At 36.6% G+C, this 26,202-nt stretch overlaps 1 protein-coding gene across 1 annotated transcript in view; it reads left to right on the top strand.

Annotated features, from left to right (window-relative positions):
• The window catches only part of GAS2 (growth arrest specific 2), a 110,423-nt gene that overhangs the window by 38,208 nt on the left and 46,013 nt on the right, over window positions 1–26,202 (top strand). Inside the window, exons 4-6 of the mRNA XM_031459869.2 lie at window positions 9,220–9,283; window positions 17,173–17,314; window positions 24,515–24,622. Of these exons, the coding sequence (XP_031315729.1) occupies window positions 9,220–9,283; window positions 17,173–17,314; window positions 24,515–24,622 (314 nt within the window). The remainder of the gene's footprint in view (window positions 1–9,219; window positions 9,284–17,172; window positions 17,315–24,514; window positions 24,623–26,202) is intronic.

Here is a 26,202-nt window from a genome sequence, read left to right as displayed (position 1 = left end):
AGGAAGGACGATGAGAAATTCCAGGTCCCCAGGTGGAACCCGTTCTCCTTGGATTTTTCTTATTATTCACCGAGGGTGAGGAAGTGATTGAGCCACCGCCGCTGAAGGCCTTGGACTCCACAGAATTGACTTTCTTGGAACAGTAACACTGTGTCCTCTGCTTGATGTCTTTTCACACTTCACCTTTGAAAGGGAATTTAGGGCAAGGGTTTTTTTGCTTTTTTCCCTACCTCAAGATTTCATTTCAGTAGCACACAAGATGAAGAGCATCCTTTGTGTCCTAGGGTTTTGAACAGCAAATACAATGAAAAGATGCCCTGATGAAGGGGAAACATCTGTCTGAATGAATGATAAAGTAGATCACTGTACTGAGTGTATCAAGAGGCTTCTGTCTTTAGCTGTTCAAAGGTCTCTGCCTGCATAAAGCATTCTTATCTTTGTGGCAACTGATACGCCACCCTCTGTTGCCGTGCTATTTTGTACGATTATTTGTGAGAGGATCTTGATTCACAACTCAGTCTGTTCTCTTTCCACAACAGCTAATGACAAGAACTCTCAGTGGGTGGGGAAGCTATGCCAGCGATGCCCTGGGGAGGATGGGCAGCACCTTGCTCCATATGCTTCTCTCCTGCTTGTCTTTTTGATTCTTGGCGGATAACTTTCTGTACCACCATGCGATCAGATACAGAGTACAACCTGCAGTTTATCTTCAAAGACATTCTTGAGAGAGAATGTTTCCTCTTTCAAATGTCAGTTCTTGGATCATAAGTTCAACTAATATCCCAAATGGTGTTTCGGAAATGAGCCAACTGAAAAATGGATAAATGTCATGGACACCCTATTCATAATAGACTTTCATATCTTTTTGGGGGGGTTTTCCTAAGTCCAAAAAAGATATAAAAATGTTTGACAATATCCCGAGCAATATTTTGGAAATGACCCAATAGAAAAATGGATAAATGTCACGAACAGCTTATTCGTAAAAGACTTACAGAAGTCCAAAAACAATATAAAAATGTTTGACCCCTTAATAATAAATAAAAACTATGAAGAATTAGCAAAGACTAAGAATTGTTTATTTAGTGTTGGGTTTGCAGGAAAACAGGGTCTCCTACAATTGCTGAAAAAAATTGAAAATCAGTATGCCTTCTTTGGAGGGCAATTTGACACTATGTATCAAAGATTTCAGAAATGCTCATAACCTCTTATCAAGTTGTTCTACTTCTAAAAGTTTATTTGAAGAAAGTAAGTAGAGATAGGCAATAGACTGTCCATTGAAATATTTTTAAGAGTCTGTGACATTTGGTGGCAGCTTAAACAAACTGTAGTCATCCATGGATACCAACCAAAAATAATATTCATAATATTTTTGAGACTAGTTAAGAATATGGGAAAATTATGGTATAATATGAACATGAGGTCAAGCATTTACATCTAGTAAATAACAATAAAATATGTTCAGAATTTGAAAGTAAGATAAATAGTAATTGGGTTGTAAGTGGTACCATTTTCTTCTTCAATTATCCATGAACAAGCTTCAGACAGTAAGCTGGTATGGCATGTAATCTGAAACATGAACAATTTTATTTATATTAAGATACAATTTGAACCAAGTTGCATAGAGGATTATTTATTGACATCAGTGTATTTTATAATCTGTGTATGATAAGGGCTGTTTCATATTGTTAAGGGTAAACATTTCAAGTGATTAGTTTCATACAACTACAGGAATAGATGACAAAAATTTTTGTGTGTGTTGTGGGACACACTTTAACTTTTTGGTTCTGCATGTAATGCTCACTGACAAGTCCACTATTCAAACCATGCTGATGTATAAGTCAGTACATTGAAGGGGATTTCCTTTCTCATGTCTCTGATTTATTAAGATTATTAATTGGTTTTATTGGATTTCTTAAAAATATTTAGGATTGTGCTTTATGTTAAAAAGATGTACATGAACATTTTCTTGACTTCAAAAAGTATGTAGCTTATCAGCCTAAACACAAAATATTCCCCTGGTAATTATCTTAAAAGAAAAGAACTTTCAATTCTGGAGTAAAGAAAAAAATGTTTAGAAAATTCTAGGTGTGAAAGCATTTCAATTTTCAGTTTCACAGAGATGTAAAACTTATCAAACCATATTAATCAATAATCTTCCTAACAGTAATGTAATATGTTTTCAAAGGTTAGATACCTTAACCACCTTTTTGAAATAATGCTGAATATATTTATATGGCTTACTTTTTATCATTTAGATTTAGACCAGATTGATGACTTATTCTCAATCTTAAAAAGGTTTAAGGTATGAATCCTAAAATGAATGCTCTATGATTTTTTTTCTAAGGTATTTTAAGTAGGAACTACTTCCTTAAATTAGTGATATTTTTGCATAGAGGATTTATTATTTGTAATGTACTTTAGCACACTGATTTAGAGATTATTACGTTAGCTTAATGTTTTCCCCAGATCTTTGTTTTTATTTTGTTCTGTTTGTATAGATTCTAATGAGCTAGGAGATGGGAGAAAGAAAAACGGCTTGGGGAGGGGGGTACTTGAAATATGCACAGATTTTTGCTTGCTGTAATTGTGTCAATATCATTATGTTATTGGATGATTATAGGATTTGGAGGCCAGTGACTATTCTTCACCTATTTCTCTGAGAAAGAATCTCCTCAGCAAGAAAAGGGTTTGCTATCTGCTGTGCTAGCATGCAAATGTGTGTGATTTGTTTTTCATTCTTACTTTGTGTTCGTGTTTGCTGTGTGGCCCTGTCTTCTTTTGATGCATGACTCTGAAGGGCAGTTTTATACAATTCTTTGTTCTATCAAATACTGGTCAGGCACTGACCTACCTACGGTTATTGCTTTGATGTCACTGCACAAAAGTGAAAAGGATTGTATGTGGATTTTTAAGCATTAACATTTCCCATTTTATACCTATTGCATCAGAAAAAAAGCATCTCTGCCTGCCTTCCAGTGTTTGACAAATCACCCCTTGTTGTTGTCGTCGTCTGTACTGGGATTATATGAGTATTTCTGTAAAAAAAAAAAAAAGCTATATTACTTTGATTAATATTAATGTAGGATAATAATTTCAGGACACCAAATCATCTCTGGATTATTTATATTCCCAGTATTTCTTGCCCAGGAACAATTTATTTTAGACTTTGGACTTTTTAACACCTGTTCTCATAGAGGACTTTAATATCATCTCACTTCACTCTTTAGAGCTCAGAAACTCTCTCTAAATATAACCATTTGTCCCTATGTCAGAAAAGAAAAAATGTAAGAGCGAGCAGTATGGAATCTAAGAGAACCAAATGTCTCTCAGGAGTAATAGGTGTATCAAGGGTTTGACGGAGTCAGGGTCGAGTTAGGAAAGTGGGCAGCCTTCTAGCTTTTCCAGGATCAAATTTTCACTATGCAATATTCAATAATAACACTATATGCGCAATAACAGTAGCCAAGGTCATGTGCCCCCATATCTAATCTCCCAAAAACCGCCATTCTAGAAGCAAAGATGCTAGGTTAGGACCTAGAGAATTAAATAACTTGCAGAATATTACACAGCTTCTAAATGACCCAGCTAGGATTTGATTTCAGATCCACTTGCCTCCAAAGATCATGTCCCCGTATTACAGAAAGCTATGCTTTGTATGAGATAATTTTAGTTCATATGACTATTTCAAGTAAAAGAAAAAATAAAATATAAATGTAAACCAAATTAGAAAAGACTCTTGCCTCCTATTGCTGCTCTGAGTAATAGTGACTTAATCCATTAATTCCACATAAAGTCTGGGTGCTGGAGACAGAAAGGGCATACTTGCCCCAGGACATCTCCTGATTTAGGGGCGAAGGGAATTAACCACATTGATTAGCTACATTTTATTCTATGCATGTTCCATTACTGATGAGATTATGAATAAATTTTCCTTGTTTATATGAATTTTATGGATGTTGCATCCTGTTTTAAAGTGAATAGTGATTCTGAGAAATGTGTATACACACACTCCCAGCATCCATTAGTTTGTGGGGTTTATTCTTATTTGCCTTTTCTTCTCTCTCGCCTTCCCCAGATCCGTTTTAAGGCACCTAAATTCCTGTTCTATTCCTAATTGCCTCCTACCTTTAAACTCAAACATTTCTGCATGTTACTTACTGGGAGTGACATGATGTGGAGGGCCATCTCTTCACTTTCTTGAGAAGTATCTTTTGTACCTTATAGATCCTGACAGGTGATAAATGCCCATAATACCCATTAAGGGCTAATCCAATGCACAAATTCTTTTTCCTCCACTCATCATCATCACTTTATCCTCTTTACCATCACTGTTATCCTGAACATTGCTAGAGCACATTCCATATATCAAAGCACATTTGAACATTTTTGACCAAATAGATAAAGAATTATACCTGATGTTTATTATAGTAATCATAACATTGATTAATATAATGATTCTCAAACTTCCACGTGCATATCCATTGCCTGGGGAGCTTGTTTAAATGTAAATTTTGATCAGTAAGTCTGGGGTGGGACCCAGTAATTTGCATTTTTATCAAGCTCTCAGCTGATGCCAATCCTACTGGTTTGTGGACCACCACTTAAGTAGCAAGGGAGTAAAGTTTGAGTGCTTACTGTATACCATATACCCTTAACCATAAAATTACCTCATAAGAAAGAGCGAGTAGAAGGCAGGTTTTAGAAATAAGAAAATGATGTAGCCTTGCCTGGAACCCGAGTCTTCTGACATCGAGCTGGTTCTATCTTCTATTATATCACTCTTTCTGAGTATTCTCTGAACCTGTTCTCTGCTCTGGGAAGGTGGGCAGCTTTTAATTTATGATATTTTCACAATGTAATATTCAGTCCCAAATACAATTCTTTAAAATTTTCTTTCTAAATATAAATCCAAAAATTCAGTTTCTTTCAAAACCAACATGAATATTGTAGCCTCTAATGTGTGGAAACCAAATAGCCAACACAATGGTCATGCTTTCTTTCTTTTTTTTTTTTTTTTTTTTTTTTTTGACCATCTGTTTAAACTTAATATATTTAGCTAAACTATACACTCATGGTCTAATGCATTTTATCCTTGCGGATTCTGTGACACTGAATCTCTATCCCTTGCTTTAGCGGAAGGTCTCATTTCTATTCCTGGAGCTCACAGCATTCCATTTGACATTTGAAGCCCATGAGATTTTTATAGAATCTAGGTTATAAGACTGAGTCTCTTGCCACACAGTTTTGAATAGGGATCTGTGTTACTTCTCCCAGAGGTGTCCTGCCTTATACTTTTCTTTGAAATGGTTTTGATTATTTAAAAAGAAGTCTCCAACGATAAAACCTTTTGCATAATAGTCACCAGCAGCTGGAGAGCTTTTCATTTGTTCTGAAGAGAATTTATTCAGAGGAAAGAAAGTGATAGTGGCCCCCTCTGCTATTCATAACTCAAAGCAAAAGACCATATTAATGTTGCAGTGATAGAATGAAAAATGTTCTACCATAAACTTCAGTGTAAGTAGATATTCCCTTATGTTTTTGAAAAGACAAATCAGTAAATGTCTTTAAAATGAATAGCACATATGACTCAACACAAAGGCTTTAAGTTCAAATGCAGTGCACTAAAAGTTGTCTTTCTTGTCATCCTGACAAAAACATGCATCCATATATATAATAAATATATAATCAACTTAGGTAATTTATTGAAAATGGGCTCATCTAAATTATTTTATTCCCAGAGATGGACAAAAATTGATGGTAAGATGTTTAGTGTTTCATAAAATGACATGTTCTAATAAAACTGTTACTTAAGTTTTATATTTAGCACAAACTCACAGTAATGATAGGATATCTGCTGTATATCTGTCTATATATGCTGGCCAAATTGACCTACTTAATCTTAGATTATATTTAGAAATAACTGTTTTTTATATAATATAAATGATAAAATATTCAAAATATACTTATTATAATGACCACTTTAAATTATACACATCTATCAATAGTAATTTTTTTATTCTGAAGTTTCTTCCACTACTTAGAATGGTGACTGACACTTGATAGTTGCACAGAAAAAAAAATGCTTATAGAAAAAACGAGAGTGTATTAATGTTGATTAAGCCAAATGAAGATAATCTTTAAACAAATAATTTATAATAATAATAATAATAATAATAAAAGCAATAATAAAAAACTAACGTTGGGCAAGTTTTCCCACATGCCCAACACTGGCTAAGAATAGCAATAAATATTATTTTGTTTAATCCTCACAAAAATATGGCAAAATATTATTTTCCCTCAGAAAAGTGAGATTTTATAGAGTAATCTCCCCAAATAACATAACTAGTAAACCTTAGATCTCACCCTCAGACCCAGATCTTCGTGGCTGCAATCCCCCCACCAGCCACTATACTCTTTCCATCTATTAACTTTAGTTTAGAACTTGCTTGAGTGCAAAACCCAAACACAGTCACCTGTTTGGTATCATGGAGAACCTACTTAAAGACTCTTGAATTTAACTTGATAGAATAAAGGAAGAGTGCTTGTTTTATAATTAAATGAACATTTGCATCATTTAAATTCTTGCCTTTCCTAAAGATGCTAGGTAAGATTTTAGTCTTTATTCAGTTTGTTCATTGTCACAGCTACTGTCATCACCACATAACTGCCATCATCCTTAGTACTGGGAGACATAGTGTTGAGTAATTACTCTGTTCTAGGTGTTGTGCCAAGTTATGACCCTCTGTAGATTTAAGTCATTCATTGCTTTCTAGTCATCAAACATGATTTTTTGGCCATTATAGGCCAGGCATGATATGCCCAGTATTAAAAAATCCATTAACACGTGAGACAATATTATAGGTGTATTTTGAAGCAATAATGCAATTAATTGCTTTATTAAAGTTAACATCACCAAGAAAACTGAGAAGTAAAACATCATCTTTCTATTATCGTTCTCCTAAGAAATGAGGCCGAGAGGTTTATTTGTCTTAAATTTTATAAGCTGATTCCGATAAGGATCTAAAATGCAGAGTCATGTAGTTACTTTTCAGTTCGCCAAATTGATTATCTAATGAGTCCATGGCAGGTTTGATATTTGAGTGTTGGCATGCAAAAGCTGATTTATGTTGATAGCTGAACTGAGAAAGCAAAGAAATACACAATCACAGTGCATCCTACTTATCACATTGTCTTTCGTATGTTGCCCACGTTACTGTTTTTCTTCAGAATGAATTTTGTTTTTCATAAGATGTATTTATTTACTTCCAATGCTTATACAGTCCTCAAAATAAGTACAGTAAGCTGGCTAAGGAATCACCATAGTTGGACACATTACTTTTTATAGTTGGTTGTTGACTGCACACCGACACCATTTGGTCAGTTCACTAATAATTCTCCTGTTTTGACACTGTTTCCATCATGAAATGCATGACTTTGTATCCAAGTCTCCTGGAGCCTTACCACTTGCTTCACACAGCTTTCACGGAAGATGAGGGTAACAGCAGGGCCTTAAAGATCCTCTCCTCGGCTTTCATGTATTCCTTTCTCCTGTCTGTTATTATGTTTGTTATTCTGTACCAATGAGAGGATTTAAAAAAAAAAAAAGTCCAAATCAGAAGAAATTGATTATCTAGATAGGGAGATTGATTTTCATTTGTTTGCTTTTGTTTTGTGATATTTGTTATTGTTTTCTGTTTGAAATTGATACCTCTGTGATATTACAGTCCGTATGTTTCATTGCATCGAAGTTGATTTAATATATCAAAGTTGTGAAGTTTGTATCTTTCAGCCAGAGTCAACTAGGAGTGTACTTGAAACTGGAGGTAGTAAATATATTTATTTTAAGCCCCTTTCATTAGAAGTAATTTTAGGCTTCCCCAACTTGAGTTTTGTGACAATTCACTAAAGGTCAGCTAAAACTAAAATTTGTATTACTGGGATTGGACGTATTCTGTAATTCAGATTTCCCATAATGAATTCTGTTTTAATGAGCATTGCTAATGAGATTCGAACTTATTTTGAAAGCTTTAAAAATGACATTTTATAACAAGGTCATAAATTTTTGTCTGTTGAAAGCCAAGTGAAATCATATACTTTTACAATCCAAATAAATGTATTTTTCTATTCACACACTCCCAATAAATTCCATTCTGGTGTCAGTGGCAAATATTGTCACTACCATAATCTGTGGAGAGAAGAGATTAGATAATTAGGTTGAAGAATTAGAATAATGCTGAGAAATTAAATTATTATAAAATTCTGTGTTTAAGAATTGAAGCAATATTGCTATTTTTCTTAAGTTTATCAATAAGCCAGTATTTTTTAAATCAAGATATTGTGTCTATGTAAAGACCATTCTCAGTGCTATCTTCCCCTCCCCATAAATGTTGTGCTGAATATAATAAACACTTTTAAAAGTTTCTAGGTTAAAAAAGAGCAGTGTAAGGAGTACATACTCCTCTGATAGGCTCAACAAACGGAAGTATGGTTTGCCACCACTGCTAAATGGGTCCAAAGCAGTTGGTGAAGCAAAATTATTAAGTAATTAGATTATTTTAGAATAGAAATATCAATGCAAAGAACTGTCTTCTAATTTGCTCATTTTATGGGCAAAACTGGCTTATTGTATATATTGGTACATATTTACAAAAACCAGTCAGTTGAAAGTGTTTCTTTCTAAACAATCATTTAATCAGATTTGGTTAGGAGAAGACATTATTTCAAGAGCTCACTTGACATTATTGTTTGGAGGCTAACAAAGGACTGTGATGTGTAATTTTTTAATCCTTATTCATTGCATTATTTTTGCTAAAGTCAGTAGTGAAGATAGAGTCAGGATTTTTAAAAATCCAGTCTTTGCTCCATAGTCTTACATGTGTGATGCGTTTTTAAGTATCTATCAACTATGTATAGCATAATTACAGCTACATGTTTTTCCAACATTGACTTACTAATAATAACTAATTGAAGAAAGTGTTTTCAGGGTGGGATTTCCTGAGATTCATGGCTTTTGGGAGGAAAGTTGGGCAAAGTATTCTGAAAACTTCAGTAGAGCTAAGTGTACTGTGGGGTAGGATGGTTTCTGTGAATGTTGGAATGAAGACTAGCCCATTTACTGGGACCATGCAGGATGAGGGGTCATTGTCAAGCCTGTTCCCCACTGAGCTGCTTTACAATTCCTTCTTTTGTAAAGGTGTCCACCTCTGTCTTGTCTTTCAGTCCTCCACAAGCAACCCAGAGAAGTGTGTCTCTGTTTGCTAGAGCTTGGCCGGATTGCAGCCAGGTAGGTCACACTGCTGCCAGAATGTCAAGACACGGACCGTCTCAGCATCCGAGCTGCTGAGAAGCTTGCTGGCTTTTCATTGCTCATGTTTAATCTGGATGGTGAAAAGTGACTCCTTCAAATATGATCAGTACAAACATCTCAAGAGCAGTTGTTCAAACTGAAAGTGTACCACCAGGATTCTTAATATCATCGCCTTATTGTCAAAGTCACTATGTTTAAGCATTTGCTAAATATCCTTTCATTAGGTACATTTCCCTTCCCCAACTCTTTCGTAGGAGGTAGGCGAGGCTCTTGTCCATGAAGTTGTATATGACAATTGCCCTTTCCTTGGTAGGAACCCTATTCCCTTTTACGCACTTTCCCATCTCCTTCACCCCTCTCTTCCTGTTTACTCTTTAATAATTTCCAACTTTCTTTCTTGTTTCTTTTTCTTCATTTTTTCCATTGAACATCTCATCCCTTAGCTCTTTTAGTTTCTACTTCTGAGTGGGGGTGGGTGGCAGTTTTAAAATGATTCTCCATCTTTTGATTAGAAAAAGACATAGAATATTATCCTTCATAGGTAGAGACATCTTTGGAATCTTTTTCTTCTAGAAAAAAAATAGTGATTGTGGAAATCACAATCATAGCTAAACCAGCAAAGAAAGGGACTTATTAGCATAGCCGAATTGATTTGGTTTCATGTCTTCTCCTTTACTACATTGCAAATCATCAAACAAGGCTTCTGACAGTTTTATAAAGCTCAGAGAAGTAGAAATGAAGAAATAACGGTTAACTTTGGAATTAATTGGAAGATGTTTTCTCATCCAGATCTGGGTATAATTTTAGCGTTCAGATCAGATGAACCAGAAAGTTATAGTAAGAGCTAACTCTGGATGTTCTCAAAGAGAAAGCTACAAAGAAAATCCAGGAAAGGGAAATACAAGGTGTGCACATCAGCAAATTACAGCAATGAGTAGAAAACTTGCTGCCAGTGAACAACCTTTTTTTTTTTGATCCAATGGGAAATTAGCCCATAATCAGAGAAGTAAGCCCAATTTCTTTAAAGCATCATAGTCAACATAATCTTCACAAATTGTACATCAGGTATAAGTTTTACTTTATCATAATAATTGGGTAAGAGAAAGATTGTTTTAATTTTTAAAAAAATAAAATTAAATATGACTGAGGCTTCGCTCAACAAGGAGTGAAAAAAATCAGTCTGAGACATTTAGGGATCCCCCTCCTTCCCCACACCATTCCCAGATGTACGTTGTGTGGCGGCCTCTGGAGAGGGTCCCCAGTCTTCCAGCCACTCAGGTCTCTGCCACTCAGGCACAGTTCGTAGTGTCTCGCTGTTTCTTAGGACCCCATTCCCTGTCAGTGCTGTCACTTCCTTGGGTTCCAGGAGGGAGCAAGACAAAGATGCCTGTCCCTCTTAGGACTCTGCTGATTCAGTCTTCCACCAAATTTAAGGCTACTGACATGCAGGACAAACAAATTTGAGTCAAAGGACTCAGGCTCGCGTCCTTGGGCTTAACAGATATCCCATAAGAAAGGTGAAGTTAAAAATACAGGAGAAGGGAAAAAAAAGAAAAAAAAATGAAACAAACAAACAAACAAAACAACAACTGAAAAAAAAAGAGAAAAAAAGAAAAAATACAGGAAGGAGGAATACACACAAAGTAAAATCAGTAAATGAACTGATGCCCCTGAAATGTTAGAGTAAAAGAAAGTTTGTCTAGAGTTCCTCTTTAATAGAAGCCTGGGCAGAAGAATTTCATTTAGTTGTTTCTTTAGTTACATCATTAGAATATTCTGAAATGCCAGATCCCATTTTTTTGCCTTAATAATCGAAATATGTGGATCAAATTGGCATTCTGAGCTTCGTGATCTAGAGGTGGAAAGAAGTGGCGTGGCTACAGGATTAGCTGCGCGTTGTCATTTTCCTCCTGTTTAGTGTGCTTTATTTGTCTGCCTTCTGGATTTCTTTTCGTTTTTTTTTTTTTTTTGTAATTATACTTTGTGTACTACCTGCACACTCTGTTAGGAATCCTGCTGAACTAAGCCGTCTAACTATGACCAAGTCATCAAAAGAGAAGGCATGTTACCCAGTGATAAAATCCCCTTAGAAGTTACCTCTCCTCCAGCTCTGACTTCGGCATAAATTGACCCTTGCCATGGTGTATAAAACAAATTAATATCTTGGTTAACAAAAGGGAATCATAATGGCCTGGTCAGTTTGAAGGGGAAGCATTATATGAAATGTTTTGCAGGGGGACTTTTTTCCCCCAGCTATTTTAAAATTGAGATTCTGGACTACTCCATTTTTTAAAGCCACTTTATTGAGATACGAGTGACACACAAAATGCTGTGCATACTTAATGTCAACAACTTGCTGAGTGTGAATGTAAGTATACATCTATGAAACCATCACCAACCACATCTCTGCCATAAACGTACCTACCACCTCCAAAAGTTTCCTCCTGCCTCCTGTATTATTATTATTATTAGTGATAAGAATGGATTGCAACATTTCTGACCACACTTTATGACTATGTGAACTGATAAAAGCAGAGATTATTCACATTACCCCAAAAAATTACTGATTTCTCAAAGCAATTATCTAAGGATTAAGACAACACATTACAACATTCAACGTGTAAATTTTGCTTTTTATCTTCTTCACCTACTTCACCAGTGTGAAGTATTCGACACTTCTGCTGAAAAAGAGAGAATACGCTAAGAGACAATTCGGGGTATTACTTTTACATGCAGGATAAGGTTCAACAGCTGAATATCAATTGGACAGATTGAACATTTAAGTATAAATGTCTATTTAAGTTTCTCTCTGTACACATTTGAAGTTTTTTTTCTTAATTTTAGTGAAAGTTCAGTTGTGCTTTACAATCAGCAACTCCAATAAACTCAAATGTCTCTACCTTAGCCCTATGTTGAAGCATAAAAGCTGAAAGAAAAAAAGAGAAGTGCATCATCCCCATTTTATTTTATTCCTCAATTTTTCTTTGGCTGTATTAAATCTTTACTAGATCATTGCACTTGTGCTTCCTTCTCCCCCTACTCCTCTACAGAGGATAACATAGATTATTGAAATAAGACAGAGTTGGCCAAAACTAGAAGTGATTTTGGGAGCGCTCTCAAGAACCACAGCATTCATTTGTACACACAGCAGATGAGATTTGATTGTTACAAAGCAAGTTCCCAGTACAATCTTGTGAATTTTGTGGGTTTTACCCAATAGCGGACACGTTTTTGTATTTGATTCTAAACATTTACTTCTCAAAATGGCATAGATATCATCTTAAAATCATCCACATCACTTCAGAAAAGATTCACAAAATGTTTCTGATTCTCTGCCATCATGTCTTGCCTGGGAACACTTTGTGAAGCTCCTTAGAGATCCGTAGACGTCTCTGAATTCTGAGAGGGGTGTGAGACGACTTATTTTTGTTCTCATGGGCCACAGTTCCCTTTATTTTCAACTAAATAGAGTGATCATCACTGGAGAGTGAAATCCCTCCGTTAATATTTCAGAAACTATGTCAGTTTCTGAGTGTAAAAGTTGCACATTTGCCTTCTGCAAAGTAAACCACTCAGCAAAACCAGGTCATTAAATCTCAAAGATCTTTTTAATGAGAGTGTTTTGATATTCATTGCTAAAAAAATTGCTATGAATTCAGCCTTTCAACAGACTGCAGAATTAAGATTAGCTTTGCGATAAGAGTTAAACAAAAAGAAAGCGCTTTTCATATTTTGATTTGGGGCTATGATCAACTGTCAGCTTCAGAGGGAAGCTTTTTTATATTTTTATTTTTGACTGCTTCCTTGATTTTGAACAAAATTTATGACCATTCCAAAGAAATATGCTTTGTGGATATTTTCGTTAGTCTCCTATTTCAATCCATGCCCCCAATGAAATGTTACTTAAAATAAAATATTCTTATACAAGGCTTAATAATTAACTCATCCTTTTTAAAGAGCTTGACTCTGACTGCCAAGAGTAAAACTTGTTTTCACATGAGTGAAATTTCCTTCCAGATTTAAATATATCTTTAAATTACTTTAAAGCAGAATAAAAAAATGGGCCAAAAACTCACTTGCAAGAATCTATAAGCTGTCTGTTACATGCCTTAAGAAGGGGGAATGTCTAAACTTTATCCCTCCAACTCTAGTAAAATAGGTCCCAGATGTCTCTCCTTTGAAAATTATAGTCTGCTTAATAGTTTGAGTACATTTTCTAGTGCAAGGCTCAGTTTGGGGACTCAAATTATTTCATCTAGACCAATCTCAAAAATTACGTCAGGTGCCAGAAAAATGAGAAGTCTATTCCTAGGATCTTATCATCAAGTCATTAACCATGGACCCTTTCCCTAGCACTTTGCATTTTTCAATGAGCCCACAAAAATGATAATAAAGTGTTGCCATTTCAGTGTTCTCCCTGCTTTCATATCACTGGAGTATACAGATGTGAAGATTTGATTTTAGTGGATTCAACCTTCTTGCTATCTTTAGTTGACCCTTATTCAGTTTGAAAGCAGTAATTGTCCCCGTCCCCTGAAGCTTTAAAATTTTGTAGTTGGAAAAGAGTAAAAAAAAAAGTTGAAGTTTCGAAAACCTTATAGACAAAATCGAAATATAAAGTGGTATAGAGTTAATCACGGAAACAGAACGAAGCAGCTTTTTGGAGAGCAAAAAAAGAGACCTATTTGGTGACTAAGTTGGCTTCAGGTGCGGGCCCACAACCCAAGGGGAATTTCATGATTTACAGCCTGTTGACATCTCCAGACAGACAGGAAGCCAATGAATCGTATTTAAGTGTGCATTTCAGGACTGGCTGACTATACCTTAGGCAGCTTCAAGTATTCAAAAGCCAATATAAGCAGAGATTTGGGGTTTAGTGTTGATTTTCTATGTTCAGTGGCATAGCTAATTTTCAGCATTCCCAGGTAAAGAAAAATCTCCAGGGCAAAATTTTCCATGTATGACTTTGTTACCAACTTCATTTGAACTTAGTCTGCTTTGTATTGGACATGGAATGGAGCCTGTTGTTTCTCTAATATTTCTTATTGTTTCACTTTGTTAAAAAAAAAAAAAAAGAAGAAGAAGAAAGAAAAAGAAAAAATTGTGCAACCAACCTCTTCCTGAAAGGTGGCATGAATCCACCTACAATTACAAATGAAATCATATTTTCCAATTGACTTAATTTATACTTTAAAATATGATGTTTTCACTTATGACTGACTTTTAATTGGTTGTGAATTCAAGTGTGTTAAATTCCTCTAGCTTCCCTGCCCAGTATATGTTATTCTGTTAAGAATATTAAACAGAAGAAAACATTACACCTTGATGGAACTAAAAATTCAAGGAAGTCTAGAGGGATTAAAAAGGGTTGTCTGCTGAAGTTCTGCCAATGAGTTAGTAGCAACGCTGAATTTATAACTTGTTCTGCCAGGCTCCAGCACTGAGATATTTCTGCTGTTCCACAGCTCTAGGAAAATTAATTTCACGAAACCCTATAAGCCTGTATACTCAGTTCTTTTGTAAAGGATACAAACAATAGTAATAATATGTAACAATAGTAACTACACTACTTTACATGTTAATGTTGAGGCTGTTACATTATTTCACTGGATGGTATAATATAGTGTAAAAAATTAAAACTTTGGCAGAAGGACCTCAAGGCTGCAGGTTCCTAGTTGAGCAAATTTGATGCATCAATTATCAAGTCATCTCAGTGGTGGTGCCGTGCATCAGGCCTATACTAAGCATGTAATGGATGCTGTTTTAATTCCTTCTAACAATAATGAAACACAGGGATTGGAATCTCCATTTTACAGTGAAATAAAACTGAGGCTCAGAAATCATGTATGTCAAGGTGCCCAAATGTTCCAGACACATGGAAGACATTCAACACCAGTTGTTCTTCTAACATTCTACCTCCCCCACCCTCCCTTGCTATGTCAGACCTCTATGGCAGGCCATTTTCCCCTTTACTTTCCTGATAGAAAACAGACTCTTAGAGGTTAAGTGATTTTGCTAAATTTAAAGAGTAGGTTAATGGCAGAGTTAGCTCAAGTCTGCCTCAGGGAAGAATGCTACCCAAACCCCCAAGTGAATATTGTTGGTACTTGTCAACGGTAATGAGCTGCTGTGTTATGTGTAATTAATGAATGTTAGAGAGGTAAAAATGATAGGGTTTAAAGTCTTCTAGAAGAACATTTTTTGAGGGTAAAACATTTGATGTATTTTGTTTAAGTGATATGCAGTGAAAGATCCAAAACAGTGAAATCTAATTCACCTTTGGAACCTGAAATCATTGTTATAGGAGAATGCAGGATTTTTTTTTTTTTAATTCAGCAGTAGCTATTAAGTAACTGCTGTGTGCCAGAATCTGTGCTCTCTGCTGGGGATGCTGTGAATCAGACAGTGGTCTCTACTGTTACAGAATCTGCAGTCTATTGCAGTTTCTACTAATGTCCCGTGGACTGGCTAAGAGGCATAGAAGGTTAGAAATATGATACATAGTGCCTCGGTCTTTTAGCTAATGATTTCTGCTAACTCAGAATGACTCTGGTCACTAGAGGCAGTCATCAGAACAGCAATTGTTATTTGAGTTGTGCCTGCTTAAACTGCTTTGTACTGAATTCTAACTCCTGTAAGTTTTCCAGCTCTCAAAGGGCACCTGCCATCTGTGTGGTGATGTCAGTTAAAATAACAAGCCATGAGAACAGGACGATAACCTCAGCTTTTACATTAATGATGTCTTAATATACTATTCACTCACTCTAAGGTACTAGACATATTGCCAACACATTTATCCTCTCTACATAGACTATTTACTTTATAGATTATCCATTACCTTTTTTTTTTTTTTAATTTCCAAGTGACTTTTTCCTTTGCTTTCTAACACATGATCACCTACTTAAAATATCAGAGAAAATCTGGATTTGCATTTGCTTTGTCCTGCTGCTTAGCTAGTTCTGTACCTTCTCTGGATCTGTTTTATTTATTCTGTAAAAATGAAAGAGTCTAGCTACACAAACCCAAAGATCCTTCCTGACCCTCAAATTCTAGAGTTATCTTTGGCCTCCTCCACCTGGGTAAAATTGATATGGATCTCGGAAAACAAACCGATTTTAAATTTAGCCTAAGAGAAATATGATTAGGGGAGGTAAGAATGCTGTTAACAACTGCATCTCTCTCTTTGAACTTCTGTGGCACTTGTAATTTACAACACATAATTAAGAAAAAAAATTATTATTCCAAATTGTTCTCTGTTCATTTTCTTTCCTGGTAACACCGTACATGCTTTCATTATGTGGTTCTTAAGTGTATTGACCATTCTACATTGTTCCAGGTCCATGAAGGTGTACAATTAACAGTGAATTTCTTCTCTGTTAATTCACTTGAGGACATTTATTTTTGGGAGACTGCTGTTTTCAACTTAACTCTTTGACTCTCTGATTTTCTTTCCTTCTTTAATAAGCTTGTATTCAAAATAGGAATTAAATTACAGCACTAATTTCATTAAAGCTAGTAAATCTGAAAGCTGAAGACTGAATTACATTGTAATTCATGTTATTGAGTCATTAATATATTACATGGAGTAGTTTAATTTATTTTTAGAATGATATTATGTCTGTTCACATATATGCTCATCTATAGATAAACATGTGTGTATGTATATGTAAGTGTGTATGTATACATGTGTTTTTCCCTGCTTAAAATGATGCCAGTTTAAAAATCAACCATTTCAATGCCAGAATAAGAAGGTTGTTTTGAAGAGTCAGCAGTTTGATCCTATGCTGCTCATAACTGAATGCAACATATGGTTAAATGTGTCATTACAAGTTATGCACATGTATTGATCTGGTGTCTTTTAAAAGGTATGGGGTGGAGCCTCCTGGTTTGATAAAATTGGAAAAAGAGATTGAACAAGAGGAAACACTCTCTGCCCCTTCTCCTTCACCTTCGCCTTCCTCAAAGTCTTCTGGAAAAAAGAGTACGGGAAACTTACTGGATGATGCAGTAAGTAAAATGGGTCAGAATTCTTACCAGCATTTAGTTCTTTTTGAACTTCAAAATTCATTCTGTACAACCTCTTCTCAGTCTAAGCTTTACCTTGTTCAGTGTTACTGAAATTTGTTGTAAAATCCTATGAAAAAGCTTGTAATCTTGCCATTCATTTTAAGATTCAAAACTGAGCCCTTATTGAAATCGAAAGTGTTACTTAACTCTGTGCAGTAGTAGCTAAAGTTTTAGGATAATAAGTCAGACTCCAGAAACCTATCTTTGAAAACACTTAAGCCTTGATACTATTGGTTCATGGTTCTTATTTCATAGATAAGAAGCGTGAGGATTGAGATCCTGAGATCATTAAAGAAGCAAAAGCAAACATACCATGGAAAAGATAAGTGCCCTTTACAGACTGCCAGCTCTGGGCCAGGGTCTGTCTGCAGTGTTCTTTGAGTGCTCTTGCCATCTGTAAGGCAGGTGTCTAATTGAAGGACCTGAGACTTGAAGTTGGATTACCTGCTGAGAGGAAGAGCGGAGCTTAAATTCCAACCCAGTTCTGTCTGACTCTCAGAGGTCACCATCCCTCTACTTAGCAGAACCCTTGAGTCACCATCTTTGGCAGATTAGGAAATGTTTCTATTCTACCTTCATCATTACAGAAAACAGGTTCTGAGTGTAACAGCAAAACAGGATGAATGAAAGTGATCTGTTGACTCTTTTGTCTCGTAAGCCGTTCTTGGTTACAAGTAGTGTGTTTGATTATGTGTATGCATTTACTTCCTAGCACATATGTTTTGAGTGTAAATGTCAAAACTGCTATGAGCTATACAAAAAATGGTAACCTTGGGGATGTTAAACTGAAGTATGTCTCACATTCACGGGAAGCGTTCTTAGAAACTAGCAGCAAACACAATGCCACTTAACATGGGCTGGGCACTGAGAAGGGACAGCTGGCACACAGTAGAGAGCTTCCTTCTCTAAGGTCTGAGCTGAAAAGAGCAGGGGAAATTGGCACTGGAGGATGTGGAAAGAAAGATTCCCCCACCTTTTGCTTTCCTCCATGTGCATTACAACCTATATTGTGGACTTAGGTGAGCAGACATATGATAATTTGTCTGACAGATTGAGAATTCCCATTTCTGCTAAGGGCAGCAAACTTAAACTTAGTCCAACAAGGTGTCTTAACCAATACCAGTTTAATTTAGTTCTCCTTTGTTCGGTTCACTCAGAAATTAAAGAATAGGCAGGACATTTTAATAGAATGCACCTAAAAGGGTTTTTAAAAATCACAGGACTGTGTTTAAGGATTGGGTGTATGCCTTGCATAATAATATTTCATTTTTATTTTGCGAGGAAATTGAATAACATTGTATTAATAGTAGCTAATGGTGCATTATTTATATATTGATGAGAATAATTTTTCTTCGTTGTCAATTATTTACTTTTTCAATTAGACTTACTTTAGAGTAGGATGTTCCTTTTAGTCTTTCTCTTATAAATGTGTTCTTCTGGGCCTACAACACTTGATCTTAAGCCCTTTTCCTCTCCACTGTTACCTCCATTCACTTTCTTTAATACATTATAGTCAGAGGTCTGGCTGGCACTACCCTTAATCTCCTAATGTATGAATTACTGAATCAAGTGAATTTTTTTAGTCCTCAAATTAAGAGACCACTTTCTGATGTTTGACACCACTGACCACTCTGTTCTTGATATTCTTCTCCACGAACATTATTGCTACCAGAGTGATCAACTAAATGCAACTCAGATCTGATTCAAGTTATATAGGCTTTCTCTGTCATACCCAGGGTAAAGCCCACACTCATGTATGTGTCACATATAAGCCTTCCACGTTCTGGCCCATTTTATCTTTCCCAACCTTGCACTCTGATGTGTCTATTGTAAACCTGTACTTAATCCCAAATTCCCAAGGACGTTTTATACCCCATGTTTTTCCTCACTAACTTTCCTCACCCAGCTTCTGCCGACTCATCTTTGAAATCTGCTTTTAGACACCTTTCCATCTTTGAAAATTCAGGTTCCCTGGCCTTCTGTATAAAGCTTTTCTTGGCATCTCTCATTCCAGGTAAAATGGGCAAATTAGGCATTGGTCCCCCAATACTTTCTATATATTTAATCAAGTGTTTACCTTATTGGGCATAAACACCTGTTCTTCTCTGGGTAGAGTCCTTGTTCTCAAAGCAAGGGCCATACTTCATCCATCTATATCGAGCACCGTGCTTGTTGGATAACTTAGCAATGTGGGTAACCAGAGTTTAAAAAGGAGTCTCCCTGTTTCTATTCATTTGGAACAGCCATGGGCACTTCTCAGCTCCGCTGTAGCTTTGCCGAGGGAGGAGGTGTTGCTGCTTGAAGCCAATTTCTTGAACCTGGGAAAAGTGGCTAGAATGGTTCCCTTTCTTTACTAGCTTGTCTCACGTGTAGCTATCCCTCTTCCTTGAGAAGGGGAGAAAAAGGACAGGAGGCAGAAGGTGTTGAAACAACAATGAAAGGGATTTGGGGCAAGTGTTAGGAGTACTCCCGTTCAGGAGAGGCAGAAGGAGATAGGTCCTCATGAAAATGGCAAGACTGTCACTCCGAGGTTGCTCTGCCCTACTCCAACTTCTGTCTCTCAGCTAGAAACACCTAAGGGGATTCCAGAGAAGCTTTAAACCCCCTTTAAAGTTTATCAAACAGAGTTTGGGAACATAACCATCTGCTAGGTAAGAGGTTTTCATTGGATGGAAGAAATGTGCTAAGTGGGTATTTCTGTACTGCTGCCAGCTGGAGTACTGTGTTCACAGCCCTTAAACCAGCATTCCTCAAAGAATGTTTAGTCAGACACTCACACCACCAGATGCCCCACGGGGAAAAGAATTCCATGCTTAGGTTAGTTTGAGACATACAGCTTACTGTAGCCCCTACCTAGCGTTTGGCAGTGCACCCTGGCATATCAAAGGCACTGGTGAATTCCATAAAGTCTTGTTTAACCTGGAATTTTCCATGCTTATTTGGCCACAGCAGCCTCTTTCAGTCTCCTTCACTCTATGTTGGGGAAATTGCACTGAAATGGTTGCATTCTGTGTAAGTGATAGCTTTTCATTGAAGTGTTTTATTTCAGGGACAGTGGGACAGAGAGAAAAACCATTCCCTGCACTAATGGTTTAAATCAAAGCTTTGCATGTCAGATAGAAAAAGGAAATAGTTCCTATGACAATTGCTTCACTGCAGATGAGGCGTGTATAGCCAGAGGGAGGCTGAAATTCATGCACTCCAACGGGTGATTTGCTATTTTCTTTTCGAATGGAGGCACTGGGGATTGAACCCAGGACCTCATGTATGCCGAGCATGCACTCTACCATTGAGCTATACCCACCCCCACCTTTTTTTTTTTTTTTTTTTTTGCTGGTCTTTTTATATATATATGCTTTAAAATAGGGATATAACATAAAGATTGCTTGCTAAGTTCCTGTGTTTACTTATTAATAGTGGCTGTTTCTACACTGACAAAGTTATTATTTACATCAGAGGGAAAAAATAAAAGAAAGAGGCTAATGAAGGGAAGTAAAGAAGGAAAAGGAAAAAATAGAGAAAAGAATAAAGGAAAAAAGAAAAAGAGAGAGACAGGGACCTGTGTTAAGATGTCATATTCCAGCGAACAGTTTCAACAATAACTGTCAGTTGTGAAACTTTCAATGTGTCCTCATGTTTCCTTGGTTGGTGCTTAGGAGAATCGTGGAATATTGGGGGGAAAAAAAAAAACTTGGTGACCGTTTATGTGGGTAATACCTCCCACCTTCTTTAATCAAGTGAAACATCCTGAGAGAAACACAGTGGAGTCTATTCAGATTAATTTATTCCCCAGATGTCCTGACAGAGTGACTCAGCCGTGAGACAGGGATGGGGTCAGGTTGAGTTCCCTTGTACGGAGCCCGTTCCCACACAAAGAGTTGAATACAGTTCTAAGAAACCATTCTTACTTTCTTCCTCTCCTCCATCAACTTCCTCAGTCTGGGGATGAGAGATAGTATAATTCTGAGTAATCAGGCTCCTCTTGAAATCCCATTTCGGCAGAAAACTGGCTGGATTCCTGGCCCAAAACAGAACACCTGCCAGACTGACTTCTCCCGAGGTAATGGAAGAAGCACAGATGTCATCAGTCACTGTTTACTTAACAATCTGTTTCCACTACCCACAGTCTGGCCTCGCGCTTCCATTTCTGCCTGCACCTCTCTCACAACTACACAAAAGCCCTTGATTAAAAAAAAAAAAAGAAAAAGAAAAAGAAACAGCACAAGTATATTTTCCAAGCTTAGGAAGGTATTAGAGAAGGGCAGGCCTCTTGAGAAAGTGTTTCTTGTGTTTTATTTCATTTGATACCAACGGTTTCTGTGTTTGGTCTAAGAACACTTCAAGATGGAGAAACTTTCCATACATACATACTTGTGATTGTCACTTCCTGGGAGAGGAACCACTTGAAGGCCAATTTACTGTCTGCTCAATTACGAAGCTGCGCCAAGCACAACTCTCCTAAAATTCAGGCCTTGTGCTTTATTTATTTTTTATTGAAGTAGAGTCGGTTACAACGTGTCCGTTTCTGGCGTACAGCACAATGTCCCAGTCATGCATATACGTACATATATTCATTTCCATATTCTTTTTCATTAAAGGTTATTACAAGATATTGAATATAGTTCCCTGTGCTGTACAGAAGAAATATGTTTAATCTGTTTTTATATATAGTGGCTAACATTTGCGTGCTTTTAGGATGCGGACTATCAGGTTTATCCAGGGTGGCCGAAGTCCTTCTCCCTTCCTCCCTGACCCCACCCTCCTGCCTTTCCTGCATTCCTTCTTTTCTCGTGGAATTATTGTGGTGCTAAGGAATCCTGTCCTGCTTCCAGAAATGTATGCAATAAACACAATTTATAATACATACATTAATATTTGAAAACATTTTTATAAATATGTATAGAAAGAGATACACAGAGAGGACCACTTAAAACAGCACACATTCATCGGTCCTGTGGCCCCACCCCACCCCAGAATGTGGTCTGCATTACGGAGGGGAATGACACTACTATTACCTGACATTTGTAATTCTTGTTCTGTCATCACCATTTTGTTTAAGAATATCCCTTCAAAAACTGCCTAGGGGTAGATTTCTGTGAATACTGGGGAGATGGGTGGATGTGTCTGTGGACCTAGTATCATATGGTAGGAAAGATTCAGAACTCAAAGACATGGGCCTAATCACTAATGTAATAATGTTAGGCAACTCTCTCATTTTTTCAGTGAATGTCATCTCTAAGATTCTTTGAATCCAGTCTTAACTGGTTGCACTAATCCCCCCCTGACCGTGTCCTGTATAGGTCCCTAAGTTTATTTGTCCATTCATTTATTTATTAAAATACATTTTTTTTTACCTTTTTAAATTGAACTACTGTCAGTTTACAATGTTGTGTCAATATGCATTTACTGAACACATATTACATGCTGTTAAGGCACTGTGCTTTATTTCGAGTATTTAAAGCTGTAATGAAGCACTATCTCAACCCTTAAATAACTCACAATCTAGCAAAGAGACACTCAGGGTAACCAACCACCGAGATGCAATGTACTGTGACACAAATAAGCACAAAGAATTGTAGGCTGCTATGTTGGCAGAAGTAGGAATTCCAGAAGGGACTGATGGAAAAAATGCATCCTGAAACTGATTCTCTTTTTCCCAGCAGTAGTGTTGGTTCTCCTTGCTAGGTCTGCACTGAGGCATCATTATGTCTAGTTCTTAAGGTAAGTTTTGCTTCAGGATCAACCCACTCTTTCTAGCTTTGCCCTTGTGCTTCCGTACTTTCTGGAACGTTGCTGATGGTAGGGAAACCAAGCTGTTTAACTCCTACACACCAGCCTGCAAGTGAGTTCTTGTGTTACACTGCCCACAGCTGTTGTCTAGTGGAAGGCTGATTGAGGTCAGGTATTGGATTATTTGGAGAAACGATTGAATTTCTTTGATGACAAAACTCGAGGAATCACATCTCTGTGGAAGAAAGAATTGGGGTGAGGGGAGTCCAAGCGAATTCCTTCAGAATCTAAATGTGTTCTATCTAGCTTCTAAGATGCAGGCTACACATTATTTAGATCTGTCTTCCATGGAAACTTTGACTCAAAACACAAGGCATTATTCTTTTGGGTTGTTTGGTTGGTTGGTTAATTGAAGAGAGGACAGTTATGAGATACAGTGTGGCAGGTTCCCAAGCAAGGAAAGCATAAATAAACTAAACCTTATTTTTAAAATCACGGACTATACATTGTCTTTAATAGTCACAACTATTTAGGGGGAAGGTATAGCTCAGTGGTAGGGTGTGTGCTTAGCATGCATGAGGTTCTGGGTTCAATCCCCAGTACCTCCATTAAAAATAAATAAAATAAACCTAATTACCTCCCCCCCATAAATTTTTTAAAAAATACTCACAACTATTTATAAGCATTATTCAGTTATCATTTAGTTTATGTATTTTATAAAGAGCATGGAGGTAGACAAAACAGAGAAAATCTGACGTTCATACATGGATTCTACAAAATACATGTAAACTGTAAGATACTGCTACAGAAATAGGTTTTGTCAGGTGGGAGTTACTGAGATGGAGTGAATTTCTGGATTAGTCTGGATGAATTAAAAATGATTCCTTAAAGAGAGTCTGGCTCAGAGTTCAAAGTAAGGTGAAACAGTAGTCTCATTTAAAATAATAATTTTAAAATTCTCATTATTTTGAAAATGAGTAATATTAATATTAAAATTGTGATGAGAAAACATATACACTATGTTAACATTCATTCTGTTCTAGTTTTCAATATGTTTATCTTGGCAACTCAGTGTGCATGATTTTTTTCAATACTCCAAACACGAGAACCCAGCCCATCACTCCTGCACCGCCGGCTGATTTGCTCATGATTATCCTCCAGCATTGTTATCCTTGTCCGCTTCCAGCTCATGCCTGAGTGCAGTTACCGGCTTTCACAAAGTGCCTCCAGGGCCTGACCTTTACATAGTTAAGATTTAATGTGATATTTCTGTGCTCACATCATGTCTATAGTCTGAGATAGAACAAATTTAAAAGCATTAATGGTGCAGAGGTCTTTGAACCCGCAGAACAAATTAACCTAAATGGAAGCTGATTAAGGGGAATGAACTTGCCTCCTCTTCTGCTTTAGGTGAAACGGATTTCTGAAGATCCTCCCTGCAAATGCCCGAGCAAGTTCTGTGTGGAGAGGCTCTCTCAGGGAAGGTACCGCGTCGGGGAGAAGATCCTCTTCATTAGGGTAAAGTCTTCCTTTCCACTGGGCAGCTTGTCCTTTCTGAGCACAGACAGGACTGAGTGGGGTGCTCCAGGGAAAATGTGGCCAGTCACTAAGCAGGCATCTCCCTTACGGTGCTTGCAGTTGGCTTTGAAGACATGAGGTATGAACATTTTTTATTATCATACATAATTACTACCGAGGGCTAAAAAGAGAGAACTTTGCCTTTTTACGTAACACAAACATTCACACCAAACAGAAAGCAAGTAGAATGAGGAAGAGAAGAGAAAACGAATTCCTTTTTTGTTTAGACATTTAGTTTCACCTGACGACTGCCAATTTTTACTAGTTTTCTGGGTTAGAATAAAGAGACACGGGCCTGTGCCAGTGAATGACTTGGTGGTCTCCATCCGTTTCACAGCCATCCTAATTAAAACTCGGACGAGATATCGTGAACAAATTTAGGCTGTAATTAGTGGCTCAGTAAAGTCGTATTTCAGGCCTTTCCCCTCTGTTTTGTGAATAATCAAGAGAGTTCGACCTCTCAAAACTAGTTTGTGGCTTTTCCTAAGACCGAGAATTCTTCTTTTCAAAAATAAGTGAAAACCAAAGCACTGACATCCTCCTAGAAATCTATAAATGCATTTTTCTATCTTATTTTTAGTCATTTCCTAAAGAACGGAGGTTTTGAGTCAGAGGAGCTGTATTCTGTTCTCATTTGAATAAGTTAAAGTATTTGCTTGTTGATTTTGTAGAGCTGAATAAGTCAAATGTGCACATCTAGCACAATGAACATTCTTAACATACTCAAATCAGTGATGGCCCAGTAGACATTTTGTCCAGTGTAGAGTTATTTTTAATTTCAACTTTTGACTGAAATTTTTTTTGTACGACTATTTTAAAGGCTCTACCACATGTAATTTAAAGAAAAGTTTAATCATAATCACCCTTCAAAAATAATGTCAATAACTTTGTATTTTAATCTAGTTTTAAGTCAGTGTTTATTGATTAAAAAAAATGTCCAGGTAATAATTGCTATCTTGCTTTGGAATGGCAATGAGAGAGAGAGAATGACGTATTCGTTTAAGGGGTTTGAGAACAAATCTAGAAGAATGGCCTCACTGGAGTAGCCAGTTGCCCCAGTCATCACTTATTGTTCCTTATTACAAGAATAATAAGCACATTTATTTTAGCCAAACTGCCTCCTTTCACTTTAACACATTAAGAAGTAGTGATTTAGCATGACCTCCACAGATGTGTTTAACTTTTACCAGGTTGACCTTTCTCAGTTGAAACTCAGGCTTCTTGAAGATTCAGCCCTCGAGCCTAGAATCAAAGCATAGGGTTTGATTTATTTAAACAATCATTCATTCATTTTTATAGTAACAGTGTTGACAAAACACATGATTAATAAATTAGATGCTTCCCCCTCTGCTGTAACCTATCTTTGGGCAAAAATATATATTGCATATATTTATTTGTATCTGGTCTTCCATATTTAGTCAATTGTCAAAGAATTTGATGTCTATGTGAATAACATTTATTATATCATATGTAACAGGTAAGATATTTTTGATATTCCATTTTTCTTTTCAGACAATGGT

The sequence above is a fragment of the Camelus dromedarius genome, chromosome 12, assembly GCF_036321535.1.
Source record: "Camelus dromedarius isolate mCamDro1 chromosome 12, mCamDro1.pat, whole genome shotgun sequence".
Lineage (NCBI taxonomy): Eukaryota > Metazoa > Chordata > Mammalia > Artiodactyla > Camelidae > Camelus > Camelus dromedarius.
This window is presented reverse-complemented; position numbering and strand designations above follow the sequence as displayed.